This window comes from Halichoerus grypus, chromosome 6, assembly GCF_964656455.1.
Source record: "Halichoerus grypus chromosome 6, mHalGry1.hap1.1, whole genome shotgun sequence".
NCBI classification, from domain to species: Eukaryota; Metazoa; Chordata; class Mammalia; order Carnivora; family Phocidae; genus Halichoerus; species Halichoerus grypus.
Window position 1 is genome coordinate 141492350 of NC_135717.1, and position 23401 is coordinate 141515750.

The 23401-nt window shown below is 35.3% G+C and overlaps 1 protein-coding gene across 1 annotated transcript in view; it reads left to right on the plus strand.

The window, feature by feature from the left end:
• The window catches only part of PTPRQ (protein tyrosine phosphatase receptor type Q), a 199769-nt gene that overhangs the window by 68269 nt on the left and 108099 nt on the right, over nt 1-23401 (plus strand). Inside the window, exons 23-25 of the mRNA XM_078074126.1 lie at nt 148-299; nt 5080-5221; nt 8995-9264. Coding sequence (XP_077930252.1) covers nt 148-299; nt 5080-5221; nt 8995-9264 — 564 coding nt within the window. The remainder of the gene's footprint in view (nt 1-147; nt 300-5079; nt 5222-8994; nt 9265-23401) is intronic.

The window sequence follows — 23401 nt, forward strand, 5'->3', positions numbered from 1 at the left end:
ACGTAATTACTGATGCTATTTATTTCTGAAATTAAAATATCATCATTTTAGAAATCTTAACTAGTGTCTTCAGGAAGCTAGAGTCGCAGTGATATTTTTATGCTAAAAGTGTTCTGAATGTAAGTTTTATGATGTGTTTTCCTGCAGTGCCTTTAGCACCTCCTCAGAATTTGACCCTAATCAACTACACGTCAGACTTTGTGTGGCTGAAATGGAACCCGAGTCCTGTTCCAGGCGGTACTGTTAAAATATATAGTTTAAAAATTCATGAACATGAAACTGACACTATATTTTATAAGGTAGGTTGATTATAACAGTATAAGTTAATTTCAAAAATTCAAAAATTGAATTAATATCTTTTGACATGCCGGGGAAAATGGACTGCTTTAAATTAAATAAGGACCATCTTTTTAAATAATCTTTTTTTCCTACGATTTGAGGATATTTGTGGAAAACACAGAAAACATTTGTCAGATTGGAAGGTGAATACTTTGTAGAGCAATTTACTTAGAATTTACAACTTCTAGATATTTATGAGTTAAGAAATAATTACATTATTTTGTTAATGCTGGGAAGTATGTAGTAAATTTTTTAGACTACTTAAAACCTGTTATTATCTTAAATGCAATATATTTCTATTTATTGTTAAGAGAGATACCAAGTGAATGTTTATAACCTTTCAGAAAAGTATTTATGCTGGACATCTGTTAATCTTCCCTGATAGAATATAATCCTACACTAATTGGTCTTTTAAGATATACAGTTATTCTTTTCCTTTCAGTGCTAATTTGTTTGCAACAGCAGATACCCTTTCCCTCCTCCATTTTTAGGTTCCAGAATCAATGAAAAATACCCAAAGAACTGATATAACAAATGATCTCAAGTATACATATATACTTGTATGATTTCTAGCATTTAATTGCCAAAAAAAATGTTATATGACTGGCATTTATTTAAGAAAGTGTTTTTATTTTTTTCCCTAAGGCAAATGAAGTACTGGAATGCTCTTATTTAGTTACAGTAAGAGTGAAAAAACTCTGCAGTAAACATTGTCCCCAATATTATATGTATTATAATTTATTGCTGATGGTAAATCATTTTTATGGCATATGTAGCTTACAAAGTAAATAGTAAAAAGCAAAAGCAGTGGTTAAGGTTATGTCATAAGGAGCAATGACTTTCTTTCTGGAAATTAAGATACTACTTTAAAATCTGATTGGCTGAGTAAAATTTGAATTATAGTACTCCATAAATGTGGAATCTGTTCCCCAGAAGTGTGAAATTCTTTAATAATGCTAAGTCTCTAGCCCTCTAATAACTATCCCCAGTCTAATCTTAACATATTCCCATTTTTTGTTTGTTTTATCTGTGTGGGTCACTGGGAAATGTATATCAAAAAGTAAAAAGCAATCATTTTCTTACTGCAATCACATTTTGAGACTTAATGTGCTGCATTATAGCAGTTGCTTAATCTCTTCTGACTCAGTTTCTTCAAGTGCAAAATGGGAGCTATAAAGATGCATACATTAAAAAGTGAGGATTATAAAGGGAAAATCTATATCAAGCATTTAGAATAATCTTTAGCACATGTTAAATGTATTAGCTGTTGTTATTTTAAAAAAGATTTAAAAAAATCCATCAAGCATTGTCATAACACTAAGCATGAAATGACAGTATACCTTTACCTGAATATGAGAAGTTACATTCTAAAATTTTTAAACATCTTGATTTTTCAGTAGAAATGCTACCATTAAAATTTCACTAGTAGCAAACATATAACCTTTATACTATGAATGTTAAATGTACCACTTTTAATTGAGGGAATAGTTTTTCTTTAAAATTCACTACTTTTATCCATTGGACATTCTTTCCTGCTTTGTCGAATATTACTTGACCATAGAGTTGAGGGTCCATTTCTGGGCTCTCTATTCTGTTCCATTGATCTATGTGTCTGTTTTTGTGCCAGTACCATACTGTCTTGATGATGACAGCTTTGTAGTAGAGCTGGAAGTCTGGAATTGTGATGCTGCCAGCTTTGCTTTTCTTTTTCAACATTCCTCTGGCTACTCGGGGTCTTTTCTGGTTCCATACAAATTTTAGGATTATTTGTTCCATTTCTTTGATAAAAGTGGATGGTATTTTGATGGGGATTGCATTGAATGTGTAGATTGCTCTAGGTAGCATTGACATCTTCACAATATTTGTTCTTCCAATCCATGAGCATGGAACGTTTTTCCATTTCTTTGTGTCTTCCTCAATTTCCTTCATGAGTATTTTATAGTTTTCTGAGTACAGATTCTTTGCCTCTTTGGTTAGATTTATTCCTAGGTATCTTATGGTTTTGGGTGCAATTGTAAATGGGATCGACTCCTTAATTTCTCTTTCTTCTGTGTTGGTGGTGGTGTATAGGAATTCCACTGATTTCTGTGCATTGATTTTATATCCTGCCACTTTACTGAATTCCTGTATGAGTTCTAGCAGTTTTGGGGTGGAGTCTTTTGGGTTTTCCACATAAAGTATCATATCATCTGCAAAGAGTGAGAGTTTGACATCTTCTTTGCCGATTTGGATGCTTTTTATTTCTTTTTGTTGTCTGATGGGAGGGATGGGGTGACTGGGTGATAGACATTGGGGAGGGTATGTGCTATGGTGAGTGCTGTGAATTGTGTAAGACTGATGAATCACAGACCTGTATCTCTGAAACAAATAAAACATTATATGTTAAAAAAAAAAAAAGAAGAAGATAGTAGGAAGGGAAAAATGAAGGGGGGGAAATTGGAGGGGGAGACGAACCATGAAAGACTATGGACTCGAGAAACAAACTGAGGGTTCTAGAGGGGAGGGGGTGAGGGGATGGGCTAGCCTGGTGATGAGTATTAAAGAGGGCACGTATTGAGTGGAGCACTGGGTGTTATACGCAAACAATGAATCATGGAACACTACATCAAAAACTAATGATGTAGTGTATGGTGATTAACATAACAAAATTAAATTTTAAAAAATTTACTACTTTTAGTTACTCCTTTTTACATCCATTTTCTCTTCTGTCAATTTTCATAGTCTTCTTTTTTATTTTTTTATTTTTTTTTTATTTTTTATTTTTATTTTTTTTAAAGATTTTATTTATTTATTTGACAGAGAGAGAGATAGTGAGAGCAGGAACACAAGCAGGGGGAGTGGGAGAGGGAGAAGCAGGCTTCCCGCCGAGCAGGGAGCCCGATGTGGGACTCGATCCCAGGACCCTGGGATCATGACCTGAGCCGAAGGCAGACGCTTAACGACTGAGCCACCCAGGCGCCCTAGTCTTCTTTTTTAAAAGATATTTATTTATTTTAGAGAGAGAGCATGTGCGTGAGAATGGGGAGGACAGAAGGAGAGGGAAAGAAGCAGACTCCCCGCTGAGGTTGGAGCCCGAGGCAGAGCTCAATTTCAGGACCCTGAGATCATGATCTGAGCAAAAACTGAGTCGGGCACTTAATCGACTGAGCCACGCAGGCGCCCCTTCATAGTCTATTTTAAGTTCCTTTACATGTACTTCATGCCACCTTATTTCCTTTCCAAGTGTATTGTCCTATTTCCCTTTCTGTGTCTTCTTCTACCTCTGTCTTATCAGTTTCTATTTCTTTTCCTTTTTATCCTTTCAAATTATATGTGGGTATGTGGAGGCAGAATAATTCCAGAACCACCCACAAATATTCCTACCATTGCAGTCAATCCAGTGTGGTCCACATGGAGACCAGTTAGATCCTGGTCTACTGGTAACTTGGCTCACTCATATATATGGAAAGAAATTGTTTATTCATTAAAAAGTTCTGTTAAAATGTTTGGAAATATTCCTCTCTCATGTCTCCCTCTTACAACTTACTCTTAGGTAAATCTGGTCACTATCCAGTAAGCTGCTCATGTTTTTTATTATAATCTCGGGTTCAGTCACTTCTCTGGATACAAGCCCTTCCTAATCCAAGTCAAAATTTACCTAGTTATGTTTAATTTCTCCTCAGTAAATATTTGTTGATAGATTTCTTTGTTTAATATAAAAATTCCTTGATCACAGGAACCATGTATTTATTTATGTGTATCTTTATAATCTCCTGGTTATCTAACAGTATGCTTTATAAATAGTAAGTGTGAAAGAATGGAAGGCAATAGTGTAACAGAATGAGTCCCTAAAGTATATGAATGACTTGGAATATTAATTTAAAATATGATTTAATTTAAAATGTGATTAAACTGTAACTCCCTGCGAGTTAGTATTCTTACTAAATTTCTGTTACTAAAATGTTTAATAAATAAATCAAAGTGGTTTATATTTTGGGTCAGATAAAATACAGTATTTTTAAAATTATACCATCATAGGAGATTGTCTTCTCTTTCCATATGGATAACAGATTAGTCTTAACTGATCTCTCAGTTTTGACAATTATCTTTGAATGAAGACTTTATACTTAATGGTAAATTTTTCTATGTGAACACATATCCTTCCTTGAGCAGTTGTGATAACTGTTTTCCTTTTTTCATTTTCCTAAGAGATTGGGTAAAATTTAGGAGTTGTCTGAGAAAACTCATATTTTAAGCTTCATGAGAGCAGAGATTTTGTTTTATTAACTGTTGTATTCCCAGTGCCTAGCAAGAAGTAGCTGACGAATAAATTGATTTACCTAGTATTACTGGGTCTTAAAAAATGACTCTAGATGAATTCAAGAATAATCTAACATTGTCAACCACCCATAAGTTTAAGTTGGGGACTTTCAGTTTTGCAAATTTAAAGGAAGTAATCAGTATATTAATCCAAGCAAGTGTTAGGGAGACAAAATGAAAACAAAATACTCTAACATTAAAAAAAAAAAATTAAAAACATGGCCAATATGAGATTTTTCAGGGCTGAGAGGGTGCCCAGTTCATCCTATATCATCATATGATCACACCCGGTGGCACAAAAAAATGTTTAATATTTGTTTTAACTGAAAATACCCATGCTTATTAAACATAGACAGCATAACTTTAATGTAATAAAATATTTCTTCCAGTTACAAATTTTTGGTGATGCATCATGACAAAGAATTTTTTCCTGCTTTTCAGAATATTTCAGGTGTTCAAACTGAAGCCCAACTTTTTGGACTGGAACCAGTCAGCACCTATTCTGTCAGCCTATCTGCCTTTACAAAAGTCGGAAATGGCAATCAGTTTAGTAATGTAGTAAAATTCACAACTCAAGAATCAGGTGAGACACAGTTTTTTGATCCTAAAATGTTTCACTTTGTATTTAACACTTTTCCTTTCCTTTTGGTTTATGTGATAAAGTATCATCATTTAATAGTGCATTCAAAGGGAAGTTGAATTTCAGGCCTTTAACAGTAGGCTGGGTCTTGTGTGCAAATATATATATACTTACACGTGGTTTTTTCTTTTGAACTGAGGAAATTGAAATCAAGGAATCGTTTAGGAATAAAGTAGGTTTCTAGGTATCTGTAAAAACTACTTAATTCTTTTTTTATATAAAGTTTTTATTTAAATTCCAGTTAGTTAACATATAAGGTAATATTAGTTTTAGGTATACAATAGTGATTCAATACTTCCATATAACCCCAGGTACTCATCACAAGTGCCCCCCTTAATCCCCAACACCTATCTCACCCAACCCCACTCACCTCCCCTCTAGTGACCAACAGTTCTCTATAGTTAAGAGTCTATTTCTTGGTTTGCCTCTCTCCCCCTTTTTTATTTCCCTTTGCTCGTTTGTTTTGTTTCTTAAATTCTTAGTATCAACTGAGACAGCTGGGGTTGGAGGGAGGGAAGAGAAACCAACCAGTAGCCACTTTTAACAGGTTGGTTTATATTTACATGAAGCGATACCGATGGCTTTTTTTTTTTTTTTTAATTTTTTTTATTTTTTATTTTTTTTAAAGGTTTTATTTATTTGACAGAGAGAAAGACAGCCAGAGAGGGAACATAAGCAGGGGGAGTGGGAGAGGGAGAAGCAGGCTTCCTGCGGAGCAGCGAGCCTGATGTGGGGCTCGATCCCAGGACCCTGGGATCATGACCTGAGCCGAAGGCAGACGCTTAACGACTGAGCCACCCAGGTGCCCCACCGATGGTTTTTTAAAGAAGATATATTGTGACACGTGAAGACCACTGGTCATTATGTAAACTTCTACTTTCCCGTAGTCCATCTGTAACATGTGGAGGGGATTATGAAGACTATGAAATACCACTGGTCTAATTACACAGCTTACCTACATGTCATATCCATGCCAAAGCTCACCTTTGCTTGTGTACTGGATAGTTTTCATTTATGATCTATTTCATGGGTGACTTAGAAATGCACTTTTCCTTCTCTCAACTGGACCATATGTTTAAAGGCACCTCCTCCTCACTTTTTTCATCAGTGATTATTGAGTGAGCACAAGATATTGCTCTAGTTATTTTTTCTCTGTACCTTCAGATGCACTTCCTCTTGTTTTAGTGAACCTCTAAATTGAAACTGGGGAGCACTCACTGATAAATTAGTCATTTTTGCATTAATTTATGAATATCTGAGACTTTTTTTCCATAGCATTCCTATAAGACAGGCTAAGACAATATTTATCGTGGATAAAAGTGCATGCTTTGAAGTCAGTGTCTGGATTTGAATACAAGCTTACTAGCTGTATAACCTTGCAAAGGCCCATGAGTCCTCTGAGCCTCTATGTTCCTAACTGAAAAGAAACACATATTAGCAGTAGCCGCCTATAACGTTGTGGTGCAAAATATTTTAAAAGATCCACATAAAGTTCTTATTAGAGTGTTGGACACACATTTAGTGGTCAAAAAAAATACTACTGTTGCCCCATTCTCGTATTACAGATGAAAAAACCACAATTCAGGCAGTTTAGATAAAAAGGTCTGAAAAAGGTAGTGAAGAAACTGAATTAGAACATTAGTTTCTGACCTCCAGTGAAGGATAGACATGACTGTAGGAAATGGTTATATTATAAATGATAATTTACATATTATATACAAATGCCAAACCTATAAAGAAGAAAAACACTTTAACAATTTATACATGTATCAGTTTAGTAAAAAATCAAGGCTAATCTTGTAGACAATAACACAGTAAATACTTTTATCAATAAAATAAAATTGCATAAAATTCTATGCCTTGATTGGTTAAATAAAAGAAAATTTTCAACTTTAAGTGTTAAATATCGCTGGTTAATTATTTTTTGATTTACAGGGTCAGTGAAATAGATATTCACAAAATCTGGGTTTATAAATTAAACTTAAGCAAAGTATCAACTGTCTTTTAATTTACTTTATGAAAATATTATATATTTTTGAAAATAAGGAAGCAAATAATTAATAATATTTAATTGCCAGAACCCTGGATCAGCTGAGAAATTGTCTTTTCTTTCATTTTAAATGCCACACATCCTTTAGTTCTGATGTCTTTATCTTACAAAGGAAGAAGGATTTGTAAAGATAAATTTAGGTCAGAGGAGAAAACTCAAAGATAATACTTGAGTATTCTTTCAATAACTATGTTTTGCATAATGACAGCAAGTTGTTTATACTTCTTTATACTCCACAAATTCTTTATATACTCCACTACTTCTTTATAATCCACAAAATGATGATAGGCGAATTTTCCTTCTAGCATCCTCTTTTTACTATAATAAGAAAAGCTATGCTAATATTAGGGGGCATTACATAATTGGACATTTCCGTGGGAAGTAGCCAGTCTCTCTAATCTGCAGTCATTTTGATGGATTGGGGTACTGCTCTTCAACCAGGTCCACAAGATATAGTGGGCCTCTGAGAAATTGGGTTACTTCCAAGTAAATTCATAGAAGTTCTAGAAAAAAACTAGGACTGAATTAAAAACTGGGACTGATTTAAATCTTCCCTCCAATGACTTTTTAAAAGATACTGAGGGATCAGTTCTTCACAATTCTTCCAAAGAAGCCTACCAATTGTAAAAACAAAATCCCTAAATTGATTGCATGTTTCCTAGTACTGTTGTTGCAGGAATTCTCTGCCTTTAGTGCCCTGGGTTCTTGGTCACACTGCTTTGAAGAATGAAAAGGTAGACCAGACAAAGAGTGGTGAGCCCCAAAGCAAAGTTTATTGAACAAGAGTATAAAGCTCCCAGAGAGGGAGGGGACCTGAGAGGGTTGCCCTTGGAGTTTCTAAGTTTAAGGGTTTTTATGAGCTCTTTTGCAGAACTATCTTCAGCAATCAGGGTGTGCTGAGTCGTGCCAGCCAGGGCTTTGATCATGTATCTGTCTACATATTAGGTTAATGTCCACGTGCTGATGGTCTGTTTTGGCGGGACATCTGGGGGCTTATGTCTTAACTGCCCCTTGCTCATGATATTGACATATGCTTTGTGGTTAATTGTCTTATTTTAGGACATTTTGCAGAAGTCATTTCTGCAAAGGCTGCAAAGCAGAATGTCAGTGTGGTCCTGTCTAAGCTGCAAAACCAGATGTTAGTGCTGTTTTATTTTAGCTGTCCTGACTCCATATTTTCTCATTGGGGACCATCACCCTGACTACCTAACTGTCCAACTATCTCCTAACAATGTTAGGCCCGGATGTGTCAATCATGGAGGTACCTACATCTATGTTTTCCATAAAAATGTTCCATAAAAGAAGTATTACTAAGACTACTCCTTTCCGGTTAAGAGATAAAGAGGGCAGGCTTCAACCACTGCCTGAGCTTGAGGCTTTACAGTTAGTTGCTTCTCAGGATTTGAGGATGATTGCTGCTTGGGCCTAGGAAAATATTCAGTGATTGGCTCACTATTGTAAGGATTGACATAATAGCATAGAAAATGAGCCAACTGCCATTTCATTCAGTCTATGTTAAGAACTTACTGAGCACACATTGCAAGTTTGATATGTTAAATTTTTATTTGGTCTCAACTCCTAAACATGATTTTATAGCAATCAGGTAATGAAATCATTTAGTACATGTGTATAAATTTTAACTTCGGGCATTTGTTTATCTTTTAAGTTCCAGATGCTGTACAGAATATATGGTGTATGGCAACTAGCTGGCAGTCAGCTTCAGTGAAGTGGGATCCACCCAAAAAGGCAAATGGAATAATTATTCATTATGTGATAACAGTTGAAAGGAATTCTACAAGAGTCTCTCCCCAAGATCATATGTATACTTTCGTGAAACTTCTTGCCAATACCTCATATGTCTTTAAAATAAGAGCTTCAACCTCAGCTGGTGAAGGTGAAGAAAAAGCATGCAACGTCAGCACACTACCTGAAGCAGGTAATACTGTGAAACATGTAACTAATCTGAAACAGGTAATTTACCTGAAAGAGGTACCTAACACCCAAAACAAGTAACTGTCTGTGGCCGATGTCATACATTTGTCAACACCAGTTGTAATCTTTTTCTTTTCTTTCAAGTTTTTATTTAAATTCCAGTTGACAATGTAATATTAGTTTCAGATGTAGGATTTAGTGATTCTTCATTTACATACAACACCCAGTGCTCATCACAAGTGCCCTCCTAAATCTCCATCACTCATCTAGCCCATCCCCCAGCCACCTCCCTTCCAGCAACCCTCAGTTTGTTCTCTATAATTAAGAGTCTGTTTCCTGCTTTGCCTCTCTTTCTCTTTTTTTTCTCCTCTGTTCATCTGTTTTGTTTCTTAAGTTTCACATATGAGTGAATTCATATGGTAATTGTCTTTATAGCACATTTATCTGAAGATATGAAAGAAATATTTAAAAATGTAACACATACATTTTTATGACATGTGTCACCTGAGTACTAGCTGTGTAGTACACTGACCCCTCTCCACAACATTAGGAGATTAAAAGGAGGAAAGCAGAGAGCAAACCTGTACTACTGTGTTTCCACAAATATTTCTTATTATCCAAACTCTGAGCTTATCAAATTATGCTTTCTCATAAATTAAAATATGGAGTGAACATGTAAACATTTTGATATTTATCTCTTTTTTACTTAATTGATTTTATGGAATTCTAGATGCTTCCCTGAATTCCATAGCTGACAGTGTCAAACTCTCTTTCATCTATTTGTTTTCCTATATACTAGCCCTAATCTTTATATTATTTGAATAAAAACATCCAGTTCACTAAGCTCTAGTCCACAAAGAAGAAAACTCTTGCCCTTCCTAACACTGGTCTGACCTACGTCATAATCTCCTTCATCCTTCTTCCTTCTCCAGTATTGTACCTGCTCATATAAATGTAAGTCTGATTCCTTCCTGATGATGCTACTTCTCTGGAAGTCCTAATAGGGACTGTGGGTAATGGCATAATTGTTTACTTCTGGCACATCCAGATCTGCTATCTTGGTAGCATCTTTTAATTCCTTCTGCCTTTTGAAATCAGCATCACCCAATTTTACTCCACTTCTCTATCCTTGAGGTGGTAAACCACAGAACTTTGAGACATGGTGTACCTTCTCCCTGGTTTCAGCATCCTAATCAGCATCCTTTCCTTCTCATTCTTTCAGTGCAACACTTCTTCAGACTTCAGTGTTCTCCCTGTTCAGCTGGAATTGATGCTTTTCAGCAACACCTGCCTCTTACTCCTTACATCTCAAACCAGGCCATTGTGACTCAACTTCCAGGGGTTTCCCAACTCTGAGAGAATTCCATTGTTTTCACCAGATGCTAGCTGAAGACTAGTGCTATAAAAAAAACAGAAATTAGGGCGCCTGGGTGGCTCAGTCGTTAAGCGTCTGCCTTCAGCTCAGGTCATGGTCCCAGGGTCCTAGGATCGAGCCCCACATCGGGCTCCCTGCTCTGCGGGAAGCCTGCTTCTCCCTCTCCCACTCCCCCTGCTTGTGTTCCCTCTCTCTCTGTGTCTCTCTCTGTCAAATAAATAAAATCTTTAAAAAAAAAACAACAAATTATTTACCTGTTTCAGCTATAAATTCACCTTTTCTAACTCTCCTACCTGCTCCATAATCTTCTATACATCCTTTGTTTACACTCTTTCAGTTTTCCATAGCAGAATTCTGCTCTCATTTTGAACATAATATACCCACACTATCATCTATATTTGATGTGATTATTCATTTTACTACATCAGTGATACTGACTTGACCTCCTTCAAAATTTGCCCATATCTTTATTTATGCTCTCAAGATAGCCTCTCAGGGGTGTCATTGCTTTCCTCTTTTCAGGAATCTGTTTATTTTTGTTTCAATATATCTCCTCTAGAACATCACTCCATCAATTCGATCTACTTTCTCCTGCATTTTATCCTCTCTCTCTCTCTCTCACACACACACACACACACACACACACAAACACACACACATAAATTATTAGAAAATTTCAGCTAAGGAACTGGTTGACGTATCAACCCTAAACTTCTTCACATGGAATTTATGCTACATGAATTTTTCTCTTCCCTACTTTTCTATGCCTGTACTTTATAATCATTTGGACACCAAGCCTCATATTTATATGTGATTCTTGCTCCCATCTCTCCTACATAAAATCAGATCTTATTAATTCAGTCTCTGCCATGGTTCTGCAATCTGCTCCTTCTTCAACTTGACTGCCCCATTTTGCATCAGATTCTCGTTGCTTCCTGTAATAATACCTCAAGTAGCCTTACCACACACCCTCATCCAGCCTGCCCATCAGTCTTTTCTTCCTACCTACTTACTTTGATTGAATTGTCTCTAATACACAATTTAGAGCATTTATGTGTTGGCAGTTGAAGTTTATTATCTGAGGGTAAACGTTAGACATATAGATTTGGGTATTTGAAGCAAAGAGATAAGAATGAAAGGTAAAAGGTGTAGGAGATAACCCGGGATACTCCAAATGTTTTACTTATTCTTGTTGTCTAGAAAATGCATCCCAGAATTTATCACCAATTAGAATCTGACTTCTGTCTAGCTTTTCATTCTTATGTCCCTCCACTGCGTTTCCTCATCTAGCTGATGCCTCTAGCCAAACTTCATTTTTTCAGCACATTAGACTTCATGTATTCAATTCAAAGAACATTTATTAAACTCTTGCTACTTGCTATGGGGCTAATAATTGATTAGACTCACTCTTTTCAAACGTACCCTACACTTTCTCATGATCAAATTGCTTTGCTTCCTGTAGCTATATTGTCCTTTTCTTTTTTTATGTCATACAAAATTCATTCTTAAAAGCCCAGTTTAAGTGTGTGTGTGTGTGTATGTGGGTGTGTGTTTTAAATTCTTCAATGACATGCCAAGATTTAAAGCCACAGACTTCACTCCAGATTTGCTGAATCACAGCCTCAAGAGGTGATGCCCAAGAATCTGTACTTTTAAGCATCTCTCTAGGTGATCTGATGCTCTGTAAATTTGAGGAAATACTGGAGTAGATTACCCATGAACTATGATGGTTGGTAATATGTAGCAGTGAGGACAGGCAGTGTCAGAGAGGTCCAGAAAGGAGTAATAGGTATTTCCCTAGTAAATGGGCAGCAGAAGGAAATATGTTCAAATCCTGGCCGATGGTCTAGCATCAGGTACAATGGTCTTGATCATTGTACAGGAGCTGAGCCTCAGAGAACTGGAAAAAAAAAAAAAAAACAGGACAATAATTCTGAGATAAATGAGAGGTTCAAGACTGAAAATGAGGCAGAAGACTCATTACTGAGTCCATTGGTACTCAAGGTGAGTGCTTCATCACAGGAACAAAGCAGAAGTTCAGTTAGTAGAACTGAGACACATAATCAAAATAGTAATATGCATTTGATATAGAGACACCTGAATGTAAGGTACAGGTCTTTGTAAAAAATAAAAAAAAAAATAAGTATTTGAATTTGATCTTAACTCAGGGTTAAAAGACTACATGACTGAAAGTTGAAGGGACTCTAAATCGATGAATTAGGCAGATATGGTACTGTGTGCTATGTACTCAATACTGAAGAAAAATGCTTTTCGAAGTTGAGACTTCTAATCCCTGCATCAGAATGTATATCCCTGTGGCCCTACTCCAGACCTATGGAATCAGAATTTGGAAAGTAAGACTCACAATAAGTCTGCATTTATTTATTTATTTAAAAATATTTTTTTTTATTATGTTATGTTAGTCACCATACAGTCATCATTAGTTTTTGATGTAGTGTTCCATGATTAATTGTTTGCATATAACACCCACTGCTCCATGCATGGTGCTCCATGCATATGTGCCCTCCCTAATACCTATCACCAAGCAAACCCATCCCCTCACCCCTTTCCCCTCTAAAATGCTCAGTTTATTTCCAGGAGTCCATAGTCTCTCATGGTTCATCTCCCCCTCTGGTTTCCTCCCCTTCATTTTTTCCCTTCCTTCTCATAATGTCCTCCATGCTATTCCTTATGTTCCACAAATAAGTGAAACCATATGATAATTGACTTTCTCTACTTGATTTATTTCACTTAGTATAATCTCCTCCAGTTCCATCCATGTTGATTCAAAAGTTGGGTATTCATCCTTTCTGATGGCTGAGTAATATTCCATTGTATATATGGACCACATCTTCTTTATCCATTTGTCTGTTGAAGGGCATCTCAGCTCTTTCCACAGTTTGGCTATTGCGGACATTGCTGCTATGAACATTGGGGCGCATGTGGCCCTTCTTTTTACTACATCTGTGTCTTTGGGGTAAATACCCAGTAGTGCAATTGCTGGGTCATAAGGTAGCTCTATTTTTAACTTTTTGAGGAACCTCCACACTGTTTTCCAAAGTGGCTGACCACTTTGCATTCCCACCAACAGTGTAAGAGGGTTCCCCTTTCTCCACAACCTCTCCAACATGTGTTGTTTCTTGCCTTGTCAATTTTTGCCATTCTAACGGTGTAAGGTGGTATCTCAATGTGGTTTTGATTTGAATTTCCCTGATGGCTAATGACGATGAACATTTTTTCATGTGTCTGTTAGCCATTTGTATGTCTTCTTTGGAGAATTGTCTGTTCATGTCTTCTGCCCATTTTTTGACTTGATTATTTGTTTTTTGGGTGTTGAGTTTGAGAAGTTCTTTATGTATCTTAGATATCAGCCCTTTTTCTGTAATGTCATTTGCAAATATCTTCTCCCATTCCGTGGGTTGCCTCTTTGTTTTGTTGACTCTTTCCTTTGCTGTGCAGAAGCTTTTTATCTTGTTGAAGTCCCAAAAGTTCATTTTCACTTTTGTTTCCCTTGCCTTTGGAGATGTGTCTTGAAAGAAGTTGCTGTGGCCGATGTCAAAGAGGTTACTGCCTATGTTCTCCTCTAGGACTTTGATGGATTCTTGTCTCTCATTGAGGTCTTTCATCCATTTAGAGTTTATCTTTGTGTATGGTGTAAGCAAATGGTTGAGTTTCATTCTTCTGAATTTTTCTGTCCAATTTTCCCAGCACCATTTATTGAAGAGACTGTCTTTTTTCCATTGGATATTTTTTCCTGCTTTGTCGAAGATTAGTTGACCATAGAGTTGAGGTTCCATATCTGGGCTCTCTATTCTGTTCCATTGATCTATGTGTCTGTTTTTGTGCCAATACCATGCTGTCTTGGTGATCACAGACAAGTCTGCATTTAAATAAGATTATGTGGGTAGGACAATGCTGAAATTAGAGATGCACTCTATTCCATTGTAAACTTTTTCCTTGTGGGGTCTATGTCTAATTTGTTTTTGTTTTACTCACAGTTCCTAGCAAATACCCTGGGAATTACAGGTACTCACATGTTTGTAGGAGAAAGAAATGAATTGTTTTCTTATTAAATTTATAATTTTCCATAAAGGTTTTTATTCCATTGCAAAATATTATTTCTATATTTCGACCAGGCAAAATTATAGATATTTTCTCCCATGCAAATATAGAAGTATTTTTAATTAAGGAGAGTCATTCACATGAAACATAAGTATTAATTAGTACTTCAAAAATAGTTAAGTAATTTTTTCATCTTTAAAATTAAGTTTCAGGTCTAGGATATAGTTATATTTCTAATTACAGTATTTGTTAGGTAAATACTTTGCTTTTATTTAGGTTCACATGAGCTGTTTGTTGATTAGACATTAGTAAGAACTGGAGATTCATTGTTCAGAATGGAAACAGTTTTATAGCTGCTGCAAACTTCTAATTTATAGTGGTCTAAGATTAGTCATGGTGTATAGTCAGCTCTGAGTCACTGACTCTGTACTTATTTTTGACATAAAGTAAAATCAAATTTGGCTCACTCTCTCACTGCCTGGTGTCTGACCTTAACATTCCTTCCAGGGATTATTGGGTATTTTTCTCAGTGTAAACTCGGTCATATCTGGACACAGTTAAACATGCATCATGACGACTGAATTTATGAGAAGATTAGTGTTTGGTGTCTAAGCTGGTTCCATTGTCACAGTCAAACATGTTGGAATAGGGCAAATACAGATGAAGGCCCCAAACCTTGGTACTTTTAACAGTATTTTATGTCAAAGTATATCATATGTACCAATAAAAATATTATAGCAAGTTCATGTGCACACAGGACTGAACTTTTAGAATCTCATATTAGCTCAAAATGCATGTACTTATCCATAATATTTTCAAATCTTAGTAAATGTGGTGATTTAATATTGAGTTTTTAAAACATTTTTTTCCTTGAAGATAATTTTATAGTTTGGATTTTTTCGAAGTTCTCCCAAGTTCAATAATTTAGAATCAAGAGAGAAAACTTAGCTGTATCCCTTGGATGCCCAAGACTTAATTGAGGGAAAGTAAAATACACATTGTGGTTTTTAGGAGTGTTATTTTCAGCAGTGATTTCTTCATTTGTTTTTGTCCAACAGAAGACGTCAGGCACCTGTAGGGACCCACTGGAAGTCCACTGAGCTAACAAATGTATTAATGGTACAGTGTGGTTGAATTAGAATGTGTTCCATTTCCCTGTTTTTCTTTTTTCTTCTACTCTTGGTTATTTGAAAAAACCATATATGGCAAACTATTAGTATACATGTATTTGTATATTTTTAATATATAATATGTGTAACATATTATATATATTAATATATATATATTATATATATTAATAGAATTATATATAATTATATATATTATATATATTAATAGAATTATATATAATATTTATCCATTTATATATTTTAATAAATTATCTATATTAATATATATTTTACTCTCAATCCTCTTCTGCAAAGTCCTGACCACAATTCCCCTAAGAATTATTTAAGAAATTTATCTGTCATGCATTTTATTTGAATCCCTATTTTGTGGACCTCTCTGAGCAGTGCAGAGATTACTGGGCAAACTGTGATTACAACTAAATTTGATTTCCATTTACTGGCTTTTTAAAAAAATAAAATATTTATATGACTTATAAGAATGCATACCATTCTCTAATACCATTTAATGGACTGAATGTGGGTGGTAAAAGTTTTTCTCAGGGTTGCAAATTAATGCAATAATTCAGAAGTTCACTTTTTCCTTTGTCTGCATCCCACTGACATTTTTCTCCTTATCCATCACATCAGTTGAGAAGTCAAGCATGTAGGTAAATTACATGATCCTGTTTGTTCTTAAGCAAGTGAATTGACACATTCTACTTACCAGTCAGTAATTGCTGAAAGCATAAAAGCCATTATAGTTGCCTGTCACAGATCAGAAAGAAATAGCTATTAGCATTGCCACTCTAATTGAAATTCAAGTGTTTTACAAAATATCCCTCATACAGACTTAAGTATTAAACATAATACTTCTCTTAAGAGTGAACTTCAGGTGAAAAGTATCTTTTACACTTGTAGTTTGGAAATTTGACCAATATATACTTATTTAATGCTTACTATTTGCAGGCTCTGTGTTTGGGGTTCAGGATTCAAGTTTGAATCCCAAATAGCATCAGTGATCTCTGCTGTGTGCATCCAAATAACTCCACCATTATTATAAAGACATATCCAATACATATAAAGCAATTAAATATAAAACTGTATTAATATGTTAATCAATTGTGTGGATTGAAGATTAAATCAAATAGGAAATGGATTTTATTGAAGGCAATATTGAAGATTAGAAGTAGATTTTATTGAAAGCTATATTGAAGAAATGGAATATGAATTAGATGTTGCTCATTGGCAGCTTCAGAATTTGTTTGTAGAAGAAGCTTAGATTCAGTAACCTAGTGGGAAATGATGATACGGTCTTGAACCCTGAATTTCATAGTCAGTTACACTACTGTCTACTTAGATTATCTGATACAGATCAATAAAATAGCCAAGTTTTTGAAAAATCCTTTTTTGTTATTCCTCATTGTGCTATGAGAAAATGTCATACTACATGTCAAAGAACATTCTTCATTTTATTTGATCTATACGAATGGTAGGGAGAACTGAAGATTATGGGTATTCTGAGGCACTCATGGTAAGCCACCCTGTGACACCATCACTATTCACAAAAGTAGTGAGATTAATAGAGAGAAGGAAGTAAATATGAATTCCAGGATGCACCAAGAGAAAACACACAGTGGGATAAAGAAATGGGGTCAGGCTGAGGGGCAGTTAAGTGTCTGCCTACAGCTCATGTCATGATCCCAGGGTCCTGGAATTGAGCCCTGCATGGGGCTCCCTGCTCAGTGGGAGCCTGCTTCTCCCTCTCCTCTCAGCTCGTGCTCTCTCTCCCTATCTCTCTCGCTCTCTCGCTCTCTCTCTCTTAAATAAATAAATAAAACCATTAAAAAAAAGGGGGGGTCAAGCTCAGGTGGAAGCCTGACTAGAGTGGGGTGCATAGTATTGGAAAGGGTGTAGGAGGGGAGGTTGAATAACTTAAGTGGGCCTTACTTTGCTCTTGATTTTGCATATTTGTAGCAGAAGTTTGAATATAATATCATGGAAAAATGAGAACTCTGCTAAATTTAAAATAGGAAGCAACATAAGTAACTCTAAAAATAGTGATTGTTTTTTGACCATTGTCCTAAAGACTGCAGTAATTTTTAGAAGAAGAATTTGTTCATTACATAGTTACTGAGCCTCCCAAGTCACAAAGAATAAAATCCACAGTCATTTCAAGGCCCATAGGGTCCTTTTTAACCCACCATTCTCTTCCCCTAGCTATGTTTTGTCTCCTCCTTTATCCTTTGAAAATGTATCCTCAAATGCCACCACTTTAAAGAGGATCTGATTTATTTATAATTGAACCTCCTCCCAGCTAGAATTTTCTGTCCTCTTTATCTGCTTTACTTTTCTGTATTGTACATAGCATTGTCTATGGATCTGTCCTCATTACAACACATGTTCCATGAGGATAGGGATTTTTCTTTGTGTAGTTCACAGTTATTTCCAATGTTCAGAAATGTGTCTAGAATACAGTGATACTCAATAAATATATTATGAAAGATTGAATGAATCAACCAATCAATCAATACACAATCCTAGAAAAGTGATAAGCAAACAGTAAACACTCAATATGCATACTTTGGGAGCCTTAAGTAGAAACTTATGGTTATAAAATTATTTTTAGACAATTGTATGGTAAAATATCTAAGAAAGGTGTGTCTTCTGGAATATATTTTTTAATTAGACTTCTTATTTTGATATAATTGTAGATTCACATTCAGTTATAAGAAATAACTCAGAGAAATTCTGTGTTGCCTTTAGGCAGCTTCCCCCAATGGTAACATCTTGTAAAACTTTAGTATATTATCACAACCACCATATTTATGTGAATGCAATCAAAATAGACAACATTTCCATGAGAATAATCCCTCATGTTGCCTTTTCACAGCCATACCCAAGTCTTGTCCACCCTCTTGCTCCTCCCCTCATCTTAACCCTCTGACAACCCACTAATTTGTTCTCCATCTTCTATAATTTTGTCATTTGTGATTGATATGTTCATGTGATTGTCTTCGTTAGCTTGTTAATATGGTGGGTTAGATTGACTGATTTTCTAATATTGAACAAGCCTTTGGTCTTTGGAATCAACTTCACTTGATCATGGTGTATTTATTTTTATATATTACTGATTTCTATTTGCCAATATTTTGTTAAGGCTTTTTGCATCTATATATTTATAAGGGATATTGGTCTGTAGTTTTTGGGATTCCCCCCCCGTCTTTGTCTAGTTTCAGTATTAGGATAACACTACTTTCATAATATGAATCTCTTCTAATTTCTGGAAGAGAATTGGTACTAATTCTTCTTTAAACATTTGGTTGAGTTCTCCAGTGAAAGTCTCTGGGCCTGGAGATCTCTTTTTGGGGAGATTTAAAATTATGTTTAAGTGCTCTCAGGATGCAAAATTGGAACTGAAATGTGATATCAAACCAGTTGCAGAAAGTGGTACTTCTAAATAATCCATTTGTCAAAAAGGAAGTCACAAGAGAAATGAAGAAATATTGTAAACTAAAATATATTGGTGAAAATACAATATGTCAAAATGTGTGGGACACAGTTAAAGCAGTGAAGAGAGGGAAGTGTATAGCTTTGAATGTATTCCTTGGAAAAGAGGAAACATCTCAAATCAATAATCTAAGGTCACCTTCCCCTCCACTACAGTCTAGAAAAAGAAAAGCCCAAAGCATGCTGAAAGAAGGAAGAGAATAATAAAAATAAGAGCAGAAATCAGTGAAATCAAAACCCATAAAACAACAGGAAAAATCAGTGAAACAAAGAACTGGTTCTTTGAAAAGTTAAAATTAACAAACCTCTAGCAAGGCTGGCAAAGCAGACACAAATTACCAATACTTAGGAATGAAGCCACTCTAGACACTACCAACATCAAAAGGATAATAAGGACATAATACCAGCAGTTTAACACACAAAAATTTTGCACCTTAGGTGAAGCAAACTCTTTGTTCAAAAACTGCAACTTCCACAGCTCACCTAGTATGTGAATAGTCCTATAATTATTAAGGCCATTACATCTGTAATGATTTCCTGTGACCCACTCTGGTAGGGAAAGGGAGGGCACTTCTCCATTACTGGCAGGTGGGAGTAGAAATCCAGGTTCCCCCTCGCCCTCCGCTGACACCCCAGGGGAGGATGCTGAATGGGCACAGGAAAGAGGGCTGCCCACTAGGCCTCCACTGAGGAGGCCTCTTGGCCCTAGCTGGGAAGGCTAGGAGTTCCTCATGACTGCTCCCCACATGGTTGTCCACTGACATGGTGGAGGGGTCTTCTTATTTCTGGAAAGGGTAGAAGTTCTAGCTTCTTATTTTGCCTTCTCCAACCTCACCCTATCAAAGATGGTTGAGGTGCCTCAGTACCGAGGGCAGAAGACTAGGGAGGGAGTGGGGCCACAGTTTTCTTCTGTGGTTTTGGGGTAGAGCTGTTATTGTCTAAAAGTTTTGTCTCCCTAGGCTACACTGTTTTTGGGCTGGAGAGAGCAGGCTTTTACTAGGGCTTTCTTGGCTTGAGCTAGTTGACATTTCTGGATTGCTGGCTTTGGGGCTATATGAGGCAAGAAGAAAACCCAGAGAACTCACCAGTGTGCTCTTTCTTGGGTCCTCATTTCCCTAGTTGCTCTGCCTTCTCTCCACCTTTCAGTGTCTTTATATTTAATGTCTATGGTTTTAGTTGCAGATAGTGGAAGAAGTAGGGAGAATACATCTACTCCATCTTCTCCAAAGCAGAAGTTCATATGTTTAATGGTTCTAAGTAAGCATCTTTGCTGCAAGCATTTTCACCACGATCAGATCATTTCCGCCCTGTAAGGCAATTTTGCTGAAAAAGATAAATATAATGGGTTGACAGTTTGGTTTGAAAGATGGTTTCATCAACTGGTTGACAGTTTGGTTTCATTTCTCTATTGATACAGTACTCCCATTTTTAATATATAAGTGATATAATATAAATGCTATAAATGATATAAATCTTAGCCAGCTCCCATAATGGTCTGCAGAGTGGCATAGAGTTTTGAACCCACATTTCCCATAGAACTTTGGAACATCTATCAGTGGACATGCAGCAAACAATGGTGTGGAAAGTTTTCACAATGCAAGACAAAGCTCACTTACAAATATGCATCCCAGTATTTGGAAATTGATATATCTTTTAGTGAAGGAAGAAATTTTAGCAAAAAAAGAAAAAAATGAGATGCTGTACATGAAGATGAATCAGCAAGCAAAAGCATGTATGATATTATGAATGGAAAACTTTTGATAAGTGCTTAGGTACAATCAAAAAAATAAAATCCACTCTTTGTGCAGTATTGCCATGAATCTGCACTATACATTTTGAATGTATTCAAATATTTAGTATTTCACAATAAAGTCTTTCAAAATTTGTCATTCATTTTTAATGTTTAATTGTGTCCTTTTTAATGAATATCCCTCTTTTATTTTTCATGATTTTATCTTTTATGGCAGAATTGTCTTACAGCCAATTAGTTATGCAGGAAAGATGCTTCCAACAAAAATGCTTCCAGCAAAAACTCTGAACACGATGTTTAATATCATACCTGGTACCCTTTTTATCCATCTACTCAAGATGATGGTATTTAATACATATGAAGTAGTATGGTAGGGACTATGGGAATACCATGATGAAACAAATTTATTTCTTGTGCTTTTAAAATTTAGAATCACATAATTTTATATTTTCATTGGACCTCAGAGATAACCTCATTCAGTCATTTCATTTGGCAGACATGGGAAATGAAGCACACAGGTTAAGTGTCTACTAAGTGAGCTATAACTAATTATTAGCAGAACTTCCACTGATCCAAAACTCTTTCTACTAGAAAGAGTTACCCTTACCTTAGAAATTCAATGAATCATTTGAATTTATTGGAATTAGAATAGTTTTCTTCCATTATTTCACAATATCTCGATAGAATTGTTATGGGGTGGGGAGACTGAGGTTCATTTTATGAATTTCCTCATTAATTTGTGCAGATATATTTATGATGTAACTATATACATATTTTTGTCCAAATATGGATTTAAAATTCAGGAAAACTCAATTTCTGTCATCAGATATGTGCTTACCTATAATACCAAAAATACTATAATACTAAAAATACTATGTAAAATACTGAAGCCATTCTGGGAAATTTTTAGAGTTCCTAGACACGTATCGCACTTTTTATCCTGGATCAGTTCCAAAGGTGTAATGTTTGCCATTGTGAAATTGTCTTAAGTATCAAATTCTAAATTACAAATTTAAAAGTCCTTTTAAATGTAATTCCATTTGTAAAAAATGAATTTGTAAAGAATGCATAATTCTCCTTGACCCCGTCGATGCTCTAATACCTTTCATTAAGTAGACTCCAGGCATTACTCCTTTCTTCATCCCAGCTCCAGCTAAAGACAGCTGTTCTTCAAGCAGCATTTTTATTAACTTATTTAAGAACTGGGGCATATCTTATTACCCTATTTTCCATTCCTGTCCTATGCAGCTGTAGCTGGTACTTTTCATAACAGCCTCTACATATCAACCTCCTCCCCCATTTCACTCCATTTTTTTTTTCTTTTTCTCTTTTACTTTCCTTTTTAAGTAAATTAAGGATGTGTGTGTGTGCATGCAAGAGCCTTCTTATTTCTTTATCTATAGTGACCTATTACTTGAAAGCTTCAGGAATGTGCCTGTTGTTTCTGTGAGATTATAAGCTTCAGGGAAAACCATTTATGAATGGTGTAAAAACTCTGACATGTAAAACAAATGACTTTTAATGATAGCAAAATTTCATTAATAATGCTACATTTAGACTCAATTTAAAAATGGGGCAATATGAATATAAAGAAAAGGCTTTGAACAAATAGAAGGTTGTGTAAATTATTGTTAACCTCAATTCAGTGAATTTCAAATATTACAAGTTCATTGTGTATAAGAAAATAACTTTTGGTCAGGAAGCTATTTTATAAAAATAAGGCATGCATAAATAGCAGCCACTATATGATTAAACACGTTCAAAATTCAAGTAAAGAATGCTTCTTAGTATATTAATGTTATCATTGTAATTTGAATTTTCACCACCTAGTATTCATTGCAACCTCAAATAAATCACCCATTATTTCTGTGTCTGGATACCTTATTATGAAAAATTATTACTTTAAAAACAATTTGCAATGTTAGAAAGATAATAACTATTATTCCTTATGGATCACAATAACGAAATCTATACCAATTAAAAGATACATTAAAAATCAGTGGCCTAATTTTCTGGTTTGTTACTAATTAAATTAGCCTACTTCAGAAAGGATTTTTTTAAAAACCAAGATCCTGTTTGTAATTTTTTAAACACAACTACATTAATATTTGTTATGTAGGAAAAGTCTAACATTTTTAAAGTTTAGACTTAAAATTTAAAACTAACTTTGTATTTAGGATGTTATTACAGAGAAATTGTTAATTGTATAAGACACGTTCCTTGAAAGCTGGATAGAATGCTATTCTCACAAGTACTAGTAGGAACTTTGCCTGAAGATTGAACAATTGCCAGATGATTGTTGAAGTTGAAAGTATTCGTTGACTACTTGGACTAATCT